The 15,365-nt window shown below is 42.7% G+C and overlaps 1 protein-coding gene across 4 annotated transcripts in view; it reads right to left on the bottom strand.

The window, feature by feature from the left end:
- Window positions 1–1,891: 1,891 nt before the first annotated feature.
- The window catches only part of SMOC1 (SPARC related modular calcium binding 1), a 206,513-nt gene continuing 193,039 nt past the window's right edge, over window positions 1,892–15,365 (bottom strand). For 2 of the 4 annotated variants that reach the window (XM_090033239.1, XM_090033242.1), the window contains exons 12-13: window positions 10,017–10,067; window positions 1,892–7,142 (exon numbers count right to left, since the gene is read on the bottom strand). In XM_090033239.1, coding sequence (XP_089889365.1) covers window positions 7,126–7,142; window positions 10,017–10,067 — 68 coding nt within the window. In that variant the 3' untranslated portion in view covers window positions 1,892–7,125. The remainder of the gene's footprint in view (window positions 7,143–10,016; window positions 10,068–15,365) is intronic. The other 2 variants (XM_090033241.1, XM_090033243.1) reach the window with 2 other exon arrangements.

Below are 15,365 nucleotides of genomic sequence, written 5' to 3'. Positions count from 1 at the left end.
AAGCCGTAGCTGGAATCTGAATTTGAACGGCAAAGCCTAACCCCCTCAAAGTTAAGGCAAAAAATGTGATCTGGATCCGAGATGAAAACTGAACGTGGACTCTGCTTTTTCAGTAAGCCTATGCATACCAAACCTGTATGTCTGTATGTGCCCTTGCTTCCCTCAGACACATACAGATAAATGGAGAGGCACTGCTTCAGTTCAATATTTTCTTGCTGTGGCTAACATGTGCATCACTTCCCAGTAGAGAAGAATAGCTTAAAAATCGTTAAGCTCTCAGTCCTGGGACCTTAGTACCAAGCGTGTTTTCAAATTTCTGTGGCTGCCTAATGATATGCAGCTAGGTGGGACTCTTAAAAAAAAAAAATCACTTAAACCCATATATATGCAGTTAAACAAATGGCGCAAATTTTAGATGCACTGGGCAACCATGATTTTCAAACCTGTAATAAAAATGAAATTGAATAAAAGCTTCAGGTGTATAGCCCCCTGAAAAAAAAATCAAGCTGCTTAGGAGACTGGGTATAGATTTATGTACCTAGTTTTAGGTAACCATATTCAAAAATATTTGTCTTAGTTTTTAGGAAATTGAGAGGCTTAAAAATTGTGTGGGGTCACTGAGAACAGGAAGAGTGGGCAAATGGATTGGATAGTTTAAGGATTTTATGTGTATTTCCCCAACAGATGAGTATCTATTGAAGAAAACTCTTTTAAGTTCCTTCTTAGGTTGACAATAAAACTGACAATCACCATACATCACCTAGTAATTCAACAATATATTTTTCAGACCTACACTGGCAATTAGGGACCATAGCCTCATTATAGATCTCACCTTCCTATCTTACCTGGAAAAATGCTGGCCAGTTGACATTTTCAAAGCAAAAGACTTCTCTGCTAGGGCTCTCCAAACTCATTTTATTACCTCTCTTGCTGTGCCTTAATGGATGACTTCAGCTCATCACAAACAAGGAAAGGTCTTAGTCAGAACATGTATGAGAAAAACGACGTAAATGGTGATGAATGGGGACTTTTTACCATCATGTACCATCTATACTTTTCCCAGACCCTGCTGAAGGGACTTTGATCCTGAACACTTGCAGAAAAGGACAATTTTCTTGTGATTTCCCAGTTGGTCTAATAAAAGGTATCAGTTCTAGTTCTAATCTTTAGTAGGAGTTAAAAGCATTTCCCTAGTGAATTAAACAGGAGGGCGGATACTGCCACCTGCAGGTTATGTGCATGTTTAACAGTTAACAGTGAAAAAAAATCCTATTGATGTTAAAAGACGTATGAAATCGGTGCACCCTTTACTTATGAAAAGGCATGTTTTAAAATGGTACTTAATGATAATTTCCAAACACTCATCTTGTTAATATCACAAGCCCTAAGGGAACTTTCAGGGAAGGTGCTATCAGACAATGTTCTCAGTAAGGACCCAACTTCAGACCCCAGAGGGATGGTTATTTATGAAGCTGGCATCTAAGTTTTTCCTCAGTGCAAGGTGGAGTGATGGACGATTTGTGAATTCCTGCCTGCAGCCATCTCTAGTCCCCATGAGAACTGTGCATAATTTGGGCTATCAAATCCCAAATTGGGCAAGGTGCTTTGGGTTTCACTGCACAATCCAGGCGGTGCCTTGGGGGCTTCAAAGCCTTGCAGGTGGTTGCTGAAACATGAGACACTTTCACTTTGGACAAGTTTCATTTTGAGCTCTGAGATGCGTTTCACACTGACTGTCGGTATCAGAGCCAAAGCAAAGACTGGCATGGGCCTGTATGAACAGATAGCTTTTGCCTGGCCCTGCTGAAGTGACTCTCAGGAGTGCAAAGTGGAAGGCTGGATATATTCTGGAAATTAAGATTCCACAAGAAGTCACCAGGAGACGCTGAAGCAAGATTTATCTATTTTATTACAAAACCAACAATAACCAGATGCCTTTCAGCCTAACAAACAATGCTGTAGACAAAACCACTGGGAGATGTTCCATACCACATTTCTCCTGGGCTTAGAATATTACCTCCCTGCCCCCTTACTTTCAGGAGTGTTGAAACCAAATATCCTCCATGTGAGGGGATTCCCACCCTAAATCAAAGACAGTTTGTCTTCTCCATTGTGTTAGTCAGGATTGTATGTACTGCGTAAATGAAACGAAGTCTAAATGCATCCAGCTCCATCAGTGTCCCCTTGTGTTGCCACCATGGCAGTTGTTGTCCTTTCTGCCATGGTGGCAACAGGAACAGTGCTGCCTACAGATGACATTGTGTGTGACCCCTGGTCTCTTCACCTTTGTCCCAGCTGCTTCCACCACTTATTCATGGTAAAGATGAACAGAATCAGGAAGACTCACAATGGTGGAAAAAACATGTATGAATTCTGTTTCTGCAGATAATTATGTAACCTTATTGATCTCTGCTGACTCCTACTGGTACACAAAAGAGCAAGACTTGTCCTGATACTTCTAGATAAGGATGTGTTTGATGACACCTGCCCTATAGCCCTGGATGCCAGAAGGCTTTCTGGGGGGAAGAGCGGTGGTGGTAGTGACCTGAGGTGTTACATAAGGTCCATAGTTCCATCTTGCTTGGTATCCTGTCACACAGTGCCAGAGATTCGGTGCTGAAAGGGAGACAGTGAACAGGGTATAACCAGGGTTTTTCCCCTATTCCTCTCCCACTTGCAGCTTCCAGCCTTTAAGGTCCAGGAAGCTCCAATTCAGAGGCTATACCCCTAACTCCCAAGCTCAATAGCTACTGATGCACCTTTCCTCCAAAATTTGTCCAATCTCTTTTTGGATCTGGTTACATTGTCAGCTTCCACAACATCTGGTGGCAAATGAGTTCCATGCTTTAATTACAGTGTGTGAAAAAAACCTCTTGTTAGTTTTAAACCTATGACCTACTAGTTTCATTTTATGACCCCTAGTTCCCGTATTATGAGAGAGAGTAAATAATAAATCCTGTTCACTTTCTCTTCATCACTTCATATTTTGTAAACCCTTACCACGTCCTCTTTCAAGTGCCTCTTTTCTAAAACGAATATGTCCAGCATCTTTAGTCTCCCCATCATACCATTAATCTTCCTTGTTGCTCTTCTCTGAACCTTCTCTAGTTCTTCTATATCCTTTTTGAGGTGCAGGAACCAAAACTGAGCCCAGTATTCAAGGTGTGTACACCCCATGGATTTATGAATGTGCATAATGATACTTTGTGTTGCTTACAATTCCCTTCTTAATGATCCCTAACTGTTTGGCTTTTGACATCTGCTGAGCACTGAGCTCAGGTTTTCAGCTAGCTGTCCACAATGACTGTGGTAACAGCTACATGAGAGCCCATCATAATGTATGTATAATTCAGGTTATTTCCCAGTATGCATCACTTTACACTTAATCTACAGTGAATTTCATCTGCCATTTAATTGCCCATTCATTTATAAGTGTAAAATCCTTTTGTAGTTTCTCACAGCCCACCTTGGTCTTTACTACTTTAAATAATTTTGTGTCATCCATGAATTTGGCCATCTCACTACTCACCCCCTATTCCAGATCATTTATGAATGTGTTAAAACAGTACTAGTACCAATACAAATCCCTAGGGGACCACTGTTCCTTTCTTTCCATCCCCAAACTGCCCAGTTATACTCACTCTTTTTTTCTCTCATCCTTAAGCCAATTTCTAGTCCATGAGTGGGCCTTCCTTGTAATCCCATGACTACCTAGCTTCATTAACAGCCTCTAGTTTCAGTCTTGGGAGAACCTGTTGTCACTAGCATCATAATTCCATAGGGAGTTTCAGCCACTGTGTACCTTTGAGTTGGACAACTCTATGACCATGGCTTATGCTACAAAACCAGAATATTCTGTATGACCTTCTCACATACACAGTCACCAGAACTCCTGAATCACTTAGGAGCCTCAAGTCCACATAACCATCCACCATAGAGGCAATACAAGAGACTATTTTGGGACCTTCCCCGAAGACAGTAACTCAGGGTACTAGGTCCTATTCTTCAGCTATGGAAGGGGGGGCTATTTACTTCTCAGTTCCCTTTCTATGAGGCAATCCTGGCAGAAAGCTACAGTTAGGGTCTAACTGAGACTGAGGCTGACCCATTTAGCCAACAGCCACTTGGCTTTTTGAAGAGCTGCCCAAAGCTGTCAGCTTGTGGAGGGCACAGGCGCACACATTGCTTAAGCATCGCTTGGAAGGAAGGGAGGCAGGACTGACAACTGCAGTATTAGGGCTGCAGAAGGGATGATATAGCAGTAAATCTGGATGTTTTAAATTCCCCAGCAGCAAATGAGTTTTAGCAAAGAAGTCCCAGTTACTAAGGCTCAATTAAACCATTTTTTTTTCTGCCTGGGCAAGCAGGCAATGGCTACACTGAGAACCTCACCCCTTTTGCTGGGCACATCCTGCTCCCTGCAATTGCATGAGAGTATCCTATAGCCCTAGCATCAATCTTTGGCCCCTGCTGGATATAGTACTAAATGACAGCACCAGCCAGCCCATCATTCCTCAACATACAGCACAATGTTTTTACAAGGCTGGGCTTGTTCTTTATTCCTATTGCAGGATTAGTGGGGGGATATTGACATCTGTGATTATACACTGAACCAAATCCACTTAACACATCCATACACAAAATGCTTCTGTATAAAAAGGAAAAGCAATGAGCAGAAAGCAGACTTGCAGGCATAAAGCGGACATACGTTACAGGTGACTTACAACAAAGCAGCCAGCAATGGGTAGGACTGTTTATAAAGCAAAAGCTTTTCTTTACAACACACCTGTGAGACTTGCACTTCACAAAGGTACTTGTTAAGGGTCGATTGGTTTGTTTTTTTTAATGTAGACCAAATGCTTCGACCAGCTTCAAACCTACTCCCAAGCAGTGAGATCCCAAGTCCTGTGGGATCAAATATCCAGTGAGTGATATTTGGGCGCCATCTGGGCATTTAAATGTGGCGCAAGTTTGCTGTGCTGGGGCACTGGGATGTTTCAGCTGTGATACTATTGTCACAAAGTGCTGCCATCCCAGGAAAAGGTGGACTTGCCACGTCACACAATCATATAACTAAGTAACATGGCCACAGTTTGTTAAAAGTCCCCTCTGTCATACTGCAACACAATACTGCTGTGAAACAGTGTTCCGCATGTAACCCACAAGGCCATGGTACAATGCCTGGCATTGCCATCAATATCCATTTTGGGACAGTGAAATGGTACTGGTATTATAGCTTTAACAAGATCTAAACCAGGGCAGGCTTCAAACCCAGATCCTATTAATGATATTCATGGCTGCTCACCATTTCCTAATTGCTTAAGAGTTGGTTACCGATTCCCTCTGTGTATAAGTAGGTAGAAGAGGGGCTCACCATTCACCAAATTAAATGCAACACCTCAGAAACCTCATTGTGGGTAAAATGGCCAAAGTACTTAGGTAACTATCATCAGAGAGCTGTCCCCCATAATACTGAATGCAAACAACAGGTACCTAAGGGAAGTGCATCAGAACAGCATGAGGATTAGGGTGTGCATACAAGTAAGTGAAAGAAAGGTTTAGGTGTCTGATAGATGGGAGATTGCTGTGCCCCTCTAAGGGTCAAGAAAGCCAGAAATGCTCGAAGCAGGAACACACTGTTTTGCAGTAAGCTCTATGCTCCCACTGGCTGTTACGCGCAGTAGAGGGTCTAGGTGTTCCTGTCCCTCGGCAGAATTTACTATTGTATCTAACTGTGAATAGCAGACAAAGATCTTGGCCAAAGCACAACCAGTTGAAGCAGTCCTTTTGAAATCTCTAAAAGTAGCAGTCTAGCCAATCTGAGCCACTGCCACTGCTTTAATAGAGTGTGTTATTAGAGCTTAAACTACCGATATTAGCAGGGTGCAGAAAAATGGGATAAGGTTATTGTGAGCAATGCATCACCCTACTGAACAGGCAGGGAGCTATGGATTCACATCCAAGAAGCACAGGGACCCATGGTTCTGCACAGGAATGACCAATGCCTTCAGAAAAAGAATGAGCCAAATGGCAGAGATGCCATTTATATTAACGAGGCACCTGGGGATTGGTCTCTTCCTGCATCTTTTCTGTTCTGACAAATGCATTCTCATCTCTCCAGTGCCTGTCACTAGGCTGGCAGATGCTCCTGCTGTGCAGGGCAGAGCTACTTGATTTCTTGTCCTTCATATAGTTATAGGGGAAATTTGTGGCTACTTTGGCACACATGAAGATAGACAGTTTCTCTCCCCACCCACTCTCCTGACTCTACTGGGGCCTGTAGTATGTTTTCCTAGCATTGGCAGCCTGCCGGTTCTCCTAGTGACCCTAGACATGGTATTGGTGCAGCATATCTTCCTTATGGCACAGTTGGGCTTCCCCCTGCAGCTCCCCTGCCCCTTCCACACTTAAGGATGTTCACGTTTCAACCTCTCCCCCACATATGCTCACATACAAACTCTTCTTTGCTGCACAGACAGTTAAGCTGTAGCTGTACTCTCTCAGCGGCCCATGCTTGCAAGCTACAGAGGGCTCTCACCAACCATCAGAACTGGGGCTATTCAGTAATTCCCAGGAAGCACTTGGTACTCTATAAGAACACTTGGGAGCACTAGCTGGGTCAATATATTCACTTCTACATGCAGTGGGATACTTGAGAGATTGATGTGCAGCTGGCAGATGGATCAGTTGCTGAAATCAATGCCCTGTTGGAATCCAGTAATGCAATGTATTCCTTTAGCTAACCCAAATAGCCTTAGAAATCAAAGGAAGGAACAGAACAGTGACTTCAACCCCTGTACAAGACAATTGTACAATTTACATATATATTTATATACAGTATATAAAAATCTCTTTCTCAAGTCCCAGCAAACGTCAGTAGCTATTCCAATTAAAAAAAAGAAAAAAAAAAGTCATGCTCTTCCTGCCCCTTCCCCTGCAAAGTATTAGATAATGGCATTAACAATAAATCAAAAACCAAACCAAGTATTAAAAAAAAAAAGTGCAAACGTTCTGGGTGCCACTTCTGCTACGGTGGATATTGCTGCCCATGTGCTCACAAGCAGCAGGGTGTCTGTCCGTCCAGCTGTCCTTCCTTTGGGTTGGACCCTGCATTCAGATCTCCTCCTAGACCAGGCGTCCTACTGAAATGGGTAGGTGGAACATTTGGTAAAGGGAGTGGAAAGGGAAGAGAGACATACCCAAATTAAACCCTCAATTCACAGACTGTTGATGTTAAATATATGGCACAATCTCTTCTGCAGAACAAAGATTTCAGAGCAAGATCTAATGAGCAACTGTCTTGCAGAGAAGACAGCTCTGACCAAGTTGTGAACATGAAACCTTAGGAACTGATATATTACTAAACTCAAACTACTGCTATCCATAATCTTACCCCTCTCTTGGGAATGGCCAAGCAATCCTGACAAAACAATTCCCCCTTTCCCTTCTCCCTTGGGCTGAATGTTGCTTGGGCTGAGCACTGATTCTAGACAACTTTACTCTACTGTCAGAGCAAATCATCTCCAAGGGTGGCCAGATGGCTGGCTTCCCCAGCAAGCAAGCAGTGACAAGCCCAAGCGTTTTTTTCTCAGTCAACCAGCAGTAGGACCCAGCAACTTTCCCAATGAACCTCTCTCAAAGGTGTCTCTGGAACATACGCTCCAAAGACTACTGTGCTGTTAGAGTCTTGGATCCAAAATCTAATGCTGGGATTTAAAATGCACAGTGAGGCATGAGTATAAATTCAGTGGGGTGGAAAATGTTAGTTGCCTGAAAATCCCCTTGGTATAGCTCAGATTTGGGCACAAAAGGGCTGCTCAGTTAGCCGGGAGTCTCACACCCACTGATGTGCCAACTCCTTGTTCTGATTAGTCAAGGCCTACATGTGCATAATATTAACAATATTGACCAGTATAGTGCTGCTGGATTTGACTGGCCAGTTCTCTAGTGGGTACCATTGAGTTGCCTCCAAAAAGGAGACAAGGCCATGTCCCTGCCCCCTTTCTGCACTGGCCAGCAAAGCTAGAAGCTTGTGGAAAGAAGTGCACCCTCCTAAATGCCGTCTAAGTAACCACACCCAACTCACACAGAAAAGCACTCTGGAAGGCCTGAAGATCACCACATTTACCCTGAGGGGAAAGGGGAACATTTCTGCAGAACCCAAACTAAATCTATCCATCCCTTTGGGAGGTAGAGACTATCCTCCCTTTGGGAGGAATTGCCCTGACTTCTGTCTAATGCTGTTTGTTTCTATTAGCCTATGCTGTTCTCAAGCAAAAACAATCAAAATATCTATACTTACCAATAAACTATTGTAAATGATAGACATATACAGATAACATTTTTCTTAAAAGAGATGCAGTTTTATGGGAAAATAGATAAGAAATCCTCAATGATCCACAGGCTAGAAATAAAGGTAATTCTGCCACTTCCATTGATTTTCAGGTTCACAGGTACTATGGACAGAGGAGGCCATTACATCAACTAGCCTGACTTCCTGTAGTACACTGGCAATTACGTTTTACTTGGTTACCCTGTGTTGAGCTCAACAATCTGTGTTTGACCAAGATCTTCCAGTAAAGCATCTGATCCCGATTTGAAGACATCAAGACAATGGAGAACCCATCACTTGTGTGGGCAGTTTGTTCCAGTGGCTGATCACTACCCTTCCCGTTAAAATTTGATGTTTAATTTCCTATTTATTTTAGTCTATATTAGACTTCTGCTTCCAACCACTGGCTTTTTCTATTGTCTTTCTGTGCTAGATTAAAGAGTCCTTCAGCACTTGGTATTTTCTCCTTGTAAAGGTACCTTTATGTTGCAGCTGAGTCGCTTCAAATTCTTCTTTGTGATAAGCTAAATGGATTGAGCTCTAAGACTCACATTGTAAGACATTTTCTCCAGTCCTCAAATAATTTCTTTTGCTCTTTTCTCCAGCTTGCCTAATTTCTCAGCATTTTTTTTAAATCAGACACCAGAACTGGATATATTTCAACATCAATATCACTAATACTGCGCACAGAGGTAATAGCATTCCCCTACCTACTCTCAGCTCTCCTGTTTCCACATTCAAAGAGTGTATTGGCCCTTTTTGCCATAGCACCACAGCAGAAGCTCATGTTGAGTTGCCAGTACACTATGACCTCTATATTTTCTTCAGAACCCCTACTGGGTACATATTCTGAAGGCAGGTCCTGCAGTGTTTGTTCCTAGAGGTATGATTTTGCACTTAGCTGCACTGAAAAAGCATTTTATTTGACTTGGCTCAGCTTAACAAATGATCTGAAGTGCCCTGTATGATTGCCCTGTTTTTAATGTTATTTATGAACTCTACGTCATTTACAAACTTCATCACCAATGATTAGCCATTGACTTTTGGATAACTCACGGAAATGAACACCATCAGACCTGATGCTCTAGAACCCACTAGAAATGTTCACTTGATAATGATTCTGCATTGATAACTTTTTTTAAATGGTTAGAAGGTCAGCTGTTAATCTATTTTGTATGTGCTTTATTGGCATTTGACACTACTAAATTTAGTACGGATGTCAAATAGCATTATGTCAAATGTTTCAAAAATATCTAAGCATGTTTATACATGCCTATGTATGCCATTTATCAACCAAACTTGCAATAAATACGCCTTTCTTTACCCTAAAAAGAAGAATTGTAAATCTTTTGCTCCCTGCATGCACACATCATCCTTTACCTGGCTCATGAAAATTGTAAGTGCATTTGCAGAAGTAGCACCATAACAAAAGGCCTAAAATACCTGCTTAATAATGTACTTTATAAACATTGTTATTCCCATTAGGAAAGCTGAAGTCCAGGATAACTGCAATGGTGTGAAAGAAAGTCCATATTTCTTGGTTTTAACTCCCTTCTCAACTTTAAAGGTCATTGAACAGCTGATATTTATGAAAGTGGGGAGTGCTTTAATGGATTCTCTGCGGATGGCTGTCATGCAAAAAAACAACAACTCCAAAAAGGGAACAAACAAGTATGGTACTTACTGAAAGGATTAAGGCCTTGTATTTTTCCCTGGGGGAAATTGCTATTGCTGCCTGCAAAATGCAAGAACAAAATTTAGTCACTACTGTGGTCAGTTTTTTATACTTTTGAATGTTATGATTAGGTTTAGGAGAACATGACGATTGTTCCCCTCATAACAATAGAAAATCATAATTGCAGGCAGAAGTGTAGCCAGGTTCTATGAAAAACTCCCTTAAACTAACATGCATCCATCTCTGCCAAGCCATCTCAGCCTGGATTTGCAGTAACTTTTGGAGTCAGACTACACTGGACTAAAGGTGTCACAGGTTAAACATCTTATATTGTGATGAATAAACCTCATAAAATCCAGAGGTTTAGTTTAGGCAAGCGCCAAAAGTTCTAGAAACTCCCTTGATACAATTAAGGCAAAATTACAGTTAGACCACACTAAGGGTACTTAAAATGTGAGTATCTGCATATTAAAGCTTATTCACTCTTGTTAAGTACCCCCTGAGCATCCCACAGTTGTACCACTTCAGGTGAGGGTTAACTCTGGGCTTTTCTAACATTTAGTCTATGTTAGCGTAGCTTCAGTCTGCTCCACAGAGATAAAACAAGCAATTTGAAGCCCCTCAGCATCCCAGGATGCACTGCTCCTGTCTGCCCCCCACCCTCTCCCCCAGCAGGTATAGAGAGTTCAGGCTCCTAACCATACCCCTGTAAATCATTTCTCCCAAACTAACAGCTTTATATGGAGCTCAGATAGCACGCACCAGGCATAGGATAAATAGTCCAACCTTACTGAATCCCTGCTACCCTAAGCATATGCCATAATATTCATACACTTGCATGGGGCCTAAAATCAGACACCCAAACTGACATTCAAGATTGAGTTCCAAAGATGCCAAGCATCTGCAACTCTCAGGGGAGTGGCAGGGGCCCACCACTCTCAAGGCCATTTCTGGTTACGTGCCCAATTGTAGGTTTTAGGTGACTGACTTTAAAAGATTTCACCTGCCTCCATCTGACAATTTTGGTGATTGGCTGGTGATGGCAGGAAAATAGGCACTTCCACTTCCAGTCAGAACCAGTAAGTGTGCTTCCAGATCCCATTCTGGCCTAGAGATGCAAATGACTGAGCCTAATTACCAGCACCAGTAATTCACGCTCTTGCAGAAGGAGACTGAATCTAAAATATTAGACACTGTCTGCGCAAGAGAGGGACAAGAGGGCATTTAGGAAGGTGGCAGGCACAGAGGTCTAAAAGAGAACAAACCGTATAATGAAAAAAAAGAAACCAGGACAAAAGCATTCCTGTTACTGGCACCCTGCTTTGGGGGAGAAGGCAGGAAGGGAGAGGAGGGAGAGAATCAATAAGATGGTGAAATTTAAGAGATTCCAAAATGCAAAATCTGTTGCTTTTTAATTAAAAGGGGACATGTATACATATGCTGCTTAATTAAAAGGGGACATGTATATATTTGATGAAAAATTTAAAGTAATTCCAGGTGCCACCATCCTTTCCTGAGAAACAGAAGCTACAGTTAAGCTGTTTTGAGGCCTATGTATAAAAAGCACAGCTCCACTGTCAAAAGATTCTTCCAGAGCTAACTGGGGATCTTACCCAGAGTCCGGGCAGTAAAAATTCAGGCTCTTTAGCTTAGGCACAGGCACATATCTGGACTTTTCCTAGTGGCTGTGAGCCCTGCAGCAGCCTCTAGAGGGTACTGCTCAGTAACTGCAGTATTCTTGAGCTACTGAACTGTCTGAAATACTACTTTTTTCCCCTCTTCATGTTTTCCATGCGTTTGAACAGCAGACACATTTCTATTTCCTCCCACCCCACCAGCAAACATCACATTGCTGTAAAACAATGATATAACACGTCCCTACCCTAGCACTATCGCTAATGGAAGCCATCATGTGCTGGCATCTCACAGCCACCAGACAGTTCATTCTACAACAATAAGGAACCTTGTGCCCCCAAAGGAAGGTGCCTACCTTTCCACTTGCATCTGCTGAGCAGGAATGCAAAAGCCGAGCCCTTTTTCCCACTGCATTTGACTCTCAATGGGTCTTGCAAACATTTCTCTGCAAATCCCTATTAAGTACCCGAACTGGGTTGAAAGCAGCCTGCAGGCTGCTGTCAGTAATTCTAAAAAGGGTTTTTTCCCCTTAGACTTTTAAGCAGGTAAATCCTCCTCTTGGGTTAGTGGCACCTTGCACATGCAACAAGGAGGCAGTAAAGAACACTATCGATGGTGTCTTTCCTGGAAACCCACTTGTCTTTGAATGATAATTGGAAAACTACAGCTAAACTGACACTATACATTTAACAAGACTGGCAGACTCAGTCCCAAGCACAAAAGATCTCTCTGCTATCTGTGCCAGGGGCAGGGATTTCTTAAGGTTGGTCCAAGACAAATTCACCTGAGACTACGGGCTTTCACAAATCTCACCACCTTTCACAACAAATGCATGTTGTCTTTGCTGTGCCTTCGCTGACACACTACCGACACACATGCTTAAAGAAAGCGAAACAAGGCAGAATGAACACAACTGATGAGACAGACAGATGCACAGGCAACAGATATAAGTATCAAGCTGCTAGCATATGATGGTGAGGTACTCAGGCAAGCTGATGGTGAGAATGGGATAGGAAAGGGAACCTCCTCTCCCTCTCTTCGCACACTCCAAGAGTTAACTGCATAAAGCAAAGTTCAGCATCACAAATTCACTTTCAGGATATCACTTTGTTCGCATTCACAAGTGAAATTGGATCAGGCCAGCTGGTTCTTGGATTGGAAGCTTTCTGTGAAAACCTGGTATACTTCAGTAGCTTGCACTCATTCCTCTGAATAATGAACAAATGCCCAACCATAAAGTAGAGATACTGTGTCTAGCTAGACATGCTACCTTTCAGATTGGATGTAAAGCTGATGTCCTGGTCAGCTCTGGTTGTTAATAACCCTCATCCCTGCCCCCCATCCCCCCAGAAGCTTTCTGATAGCCTAAAGATGTTAAGCTCTATTATCCCCAACTGAACTCTGAAGTGGGTAACTGAACTAAGTGACTTGTTCAATTAAAATACTCAGTGTATTTAGATCTCCCTCTCTCCCCACTTGCCAATTACCTATAATCTGACTTTGATTTTTGCTAACTTGTTCATTAAGCAAAACCATGCAATGAATAACTTTTATAATCACGTTACGGCTGCTACAATGATTGCCAACCATTCACCATGACAACCTGCTTTCTGTCAATCACAAGGTAGAAGCAATCATCCAAGTGACACGCTGAGTCATCTTCTTCCACACTCAAAGACCTTTTCTTAGATGGCCACCCAAGCATTCCCACACAATCCTTTCAATATGAATTTACAATAGTTTTTTCCTTTCCACAATTGTCCTGGAAGGATATTCACTCATGTCAATTTCTACAGAACATAACAAAGAGATCAGAAATATTGCCAAAGTCACAGGCTTTACAGGGCTTTCTTTTTGCAGTGTTTGCTCAGCTTCTACCTTCCTTCTTTTTTGCAGTGTTTGCTCAGCTTCAGTAGGCAATTACATGTTGCTTTTCTACCAATTCTCCCTGAAATTTTAATTAGACACTTCAATCCTGTTTCTAAAATTCCCCATTGACAGGTGGCAGTTAGCACGAGCCTTGCTCATGCCTACTCCCCCTCTCTAAGATCACTAGGCACCAATTTGTCTTGAATTGTGTAACTTTCCATCAAAGCTCTGCAGCCGGTCTGCTTCCTCCAAAGGACTCCATCTTTTGACTAGTGAGTACAGTCACAATTGGCCTTTGACCAGAAAGTGTTTCTACCCTCCAGCTTTGCTGTGCAGAATCCATTGGTGAATGCTGACTTTACCTGGTTGGGAATCAGTTTGGGTTCCTTCCAACCACCTTTAGTCAGACACATCTGAATCTACTAAGAGGGGATGCTTTCCTTGCCAGGCTCCAATCACACCCTGAACCACCCTTCTTCCTTTGTTTTAGGGAACTATTTGTGGGATCAGCAAACATCTTGGCTGGTTCCTAGGTACCTCACCATCCTGATTTCCAGGAATGGTATGTCTCCAGAGTTGCCCTAGAGGGGCTTATGGATGATATTTTAGCAAACCAATACCAGAACCAGAGAAAAGAGACCTTACTTGTTGGAGTCTATGATGAGTTCCTTGGTACTACTGGGGATGGGGGAAGAATGTAATTGTGGACAGGTTTGGATGGAAATCACCGGGAGGGTGATTAGCTACAGGTACTAAAAGGATGTTGGGGGCTGGGGAAAAGGATGGAAATATAGTATGTACCTCAGCCAGGTTTGGTGCATGAATGCCACACAGTCTACAGGAGTGGATCCAGAGGGATGCGCTGGTGCAGTTGCATCCCCCTTTGACTCCTGCTCCATTCAAAGTTTACAGCTAACTGCTTGGTAGTGGCAGCAGCATTTCTAGTTAGACTGTGTTGAGGGAATCAAATGACTTCATGGCTCATCATCATCAACCTGATGACTTCTAAACTCTGCTTTCCACAGTTGTTGATGATGCTCTCTCCTTCTTTATGGACTTGATATTCTACCAAATCAAGCCATCTTTGATCTGCAGTTCTGCTGTCTGTTAGCTGCTCCTGGTAATAAAGCTCCTATTTTACAGCCCTGCAGACTGTTTATAACTCATTCCAATTAAGTTACATTTGTATAACTTCAGTCTTAAACTGCATAATACTCTAGGACCCTAGCATATTTGTTTATTTTTAACTGTAGAAAAATGTGTATTGTTTTATGTGCGTTGATGCACCCCACCATCCGCACCCCCCTTTTCAAAAGTCTAGATCCACCTTTGGCAGTCCATCACTGCTATGGGATACAGAGGGTGGATGTCAGGGGAGTTTTGATTTTCATATGGAAAGAGTTAAGTAGAATAGAAGCAAAGCCAATCTATCTCACTGCCTCGCAAAATCCCTTGCTGCTTTACAAAGCTGGGTTTGTCTAATGCCATCTCTTGAAAAACATAACAGAAGAGAAGAGAACTGGAAGAGGAAGATTCAGTGTTCCAGTCTCAGCTCACTACTTCCCTCAGGTCACTCAAGAGCTTAGTGTTGGGTCTCCATCCTTATTCTCCCACAAGCCTCCCCCTGTACTACTTGTGCATTCCTCTTTGATCCCTGGGGCCAGGCTGGTCTCGAGGAGGCATGCCGAGTTGTGTGACAGAACAAGGTCGGAGCCCTATTTTGTATACACAGACTCTTCCTCACGCAGGGAAGGAAGCCACAGAAAGGTCAGGCTGTGCTCTGAGCAAGTATTGCTTGGCAGTCGCACTCTTAAAACAATAAGTCTGAGTTTTCTGGTCATTGCTTTATTTTCC

This window comes from Crocodylus siamensis, chromosome 2, assembly GCF_052110815.1.
Source record: "Crocodylus siamensis isolate JL-2025a chromosome 2, ASM5211081v1, whole genome shotgun sequence".
NCBI lineage: Eukaryota > Metazoa > Chordata > Crocodylia > Crocodylidae > Crocodylus > Crocodylus siamensis.
This window is presented reverse-complemented; position numbering and strand designations above follow the sequence as displayed.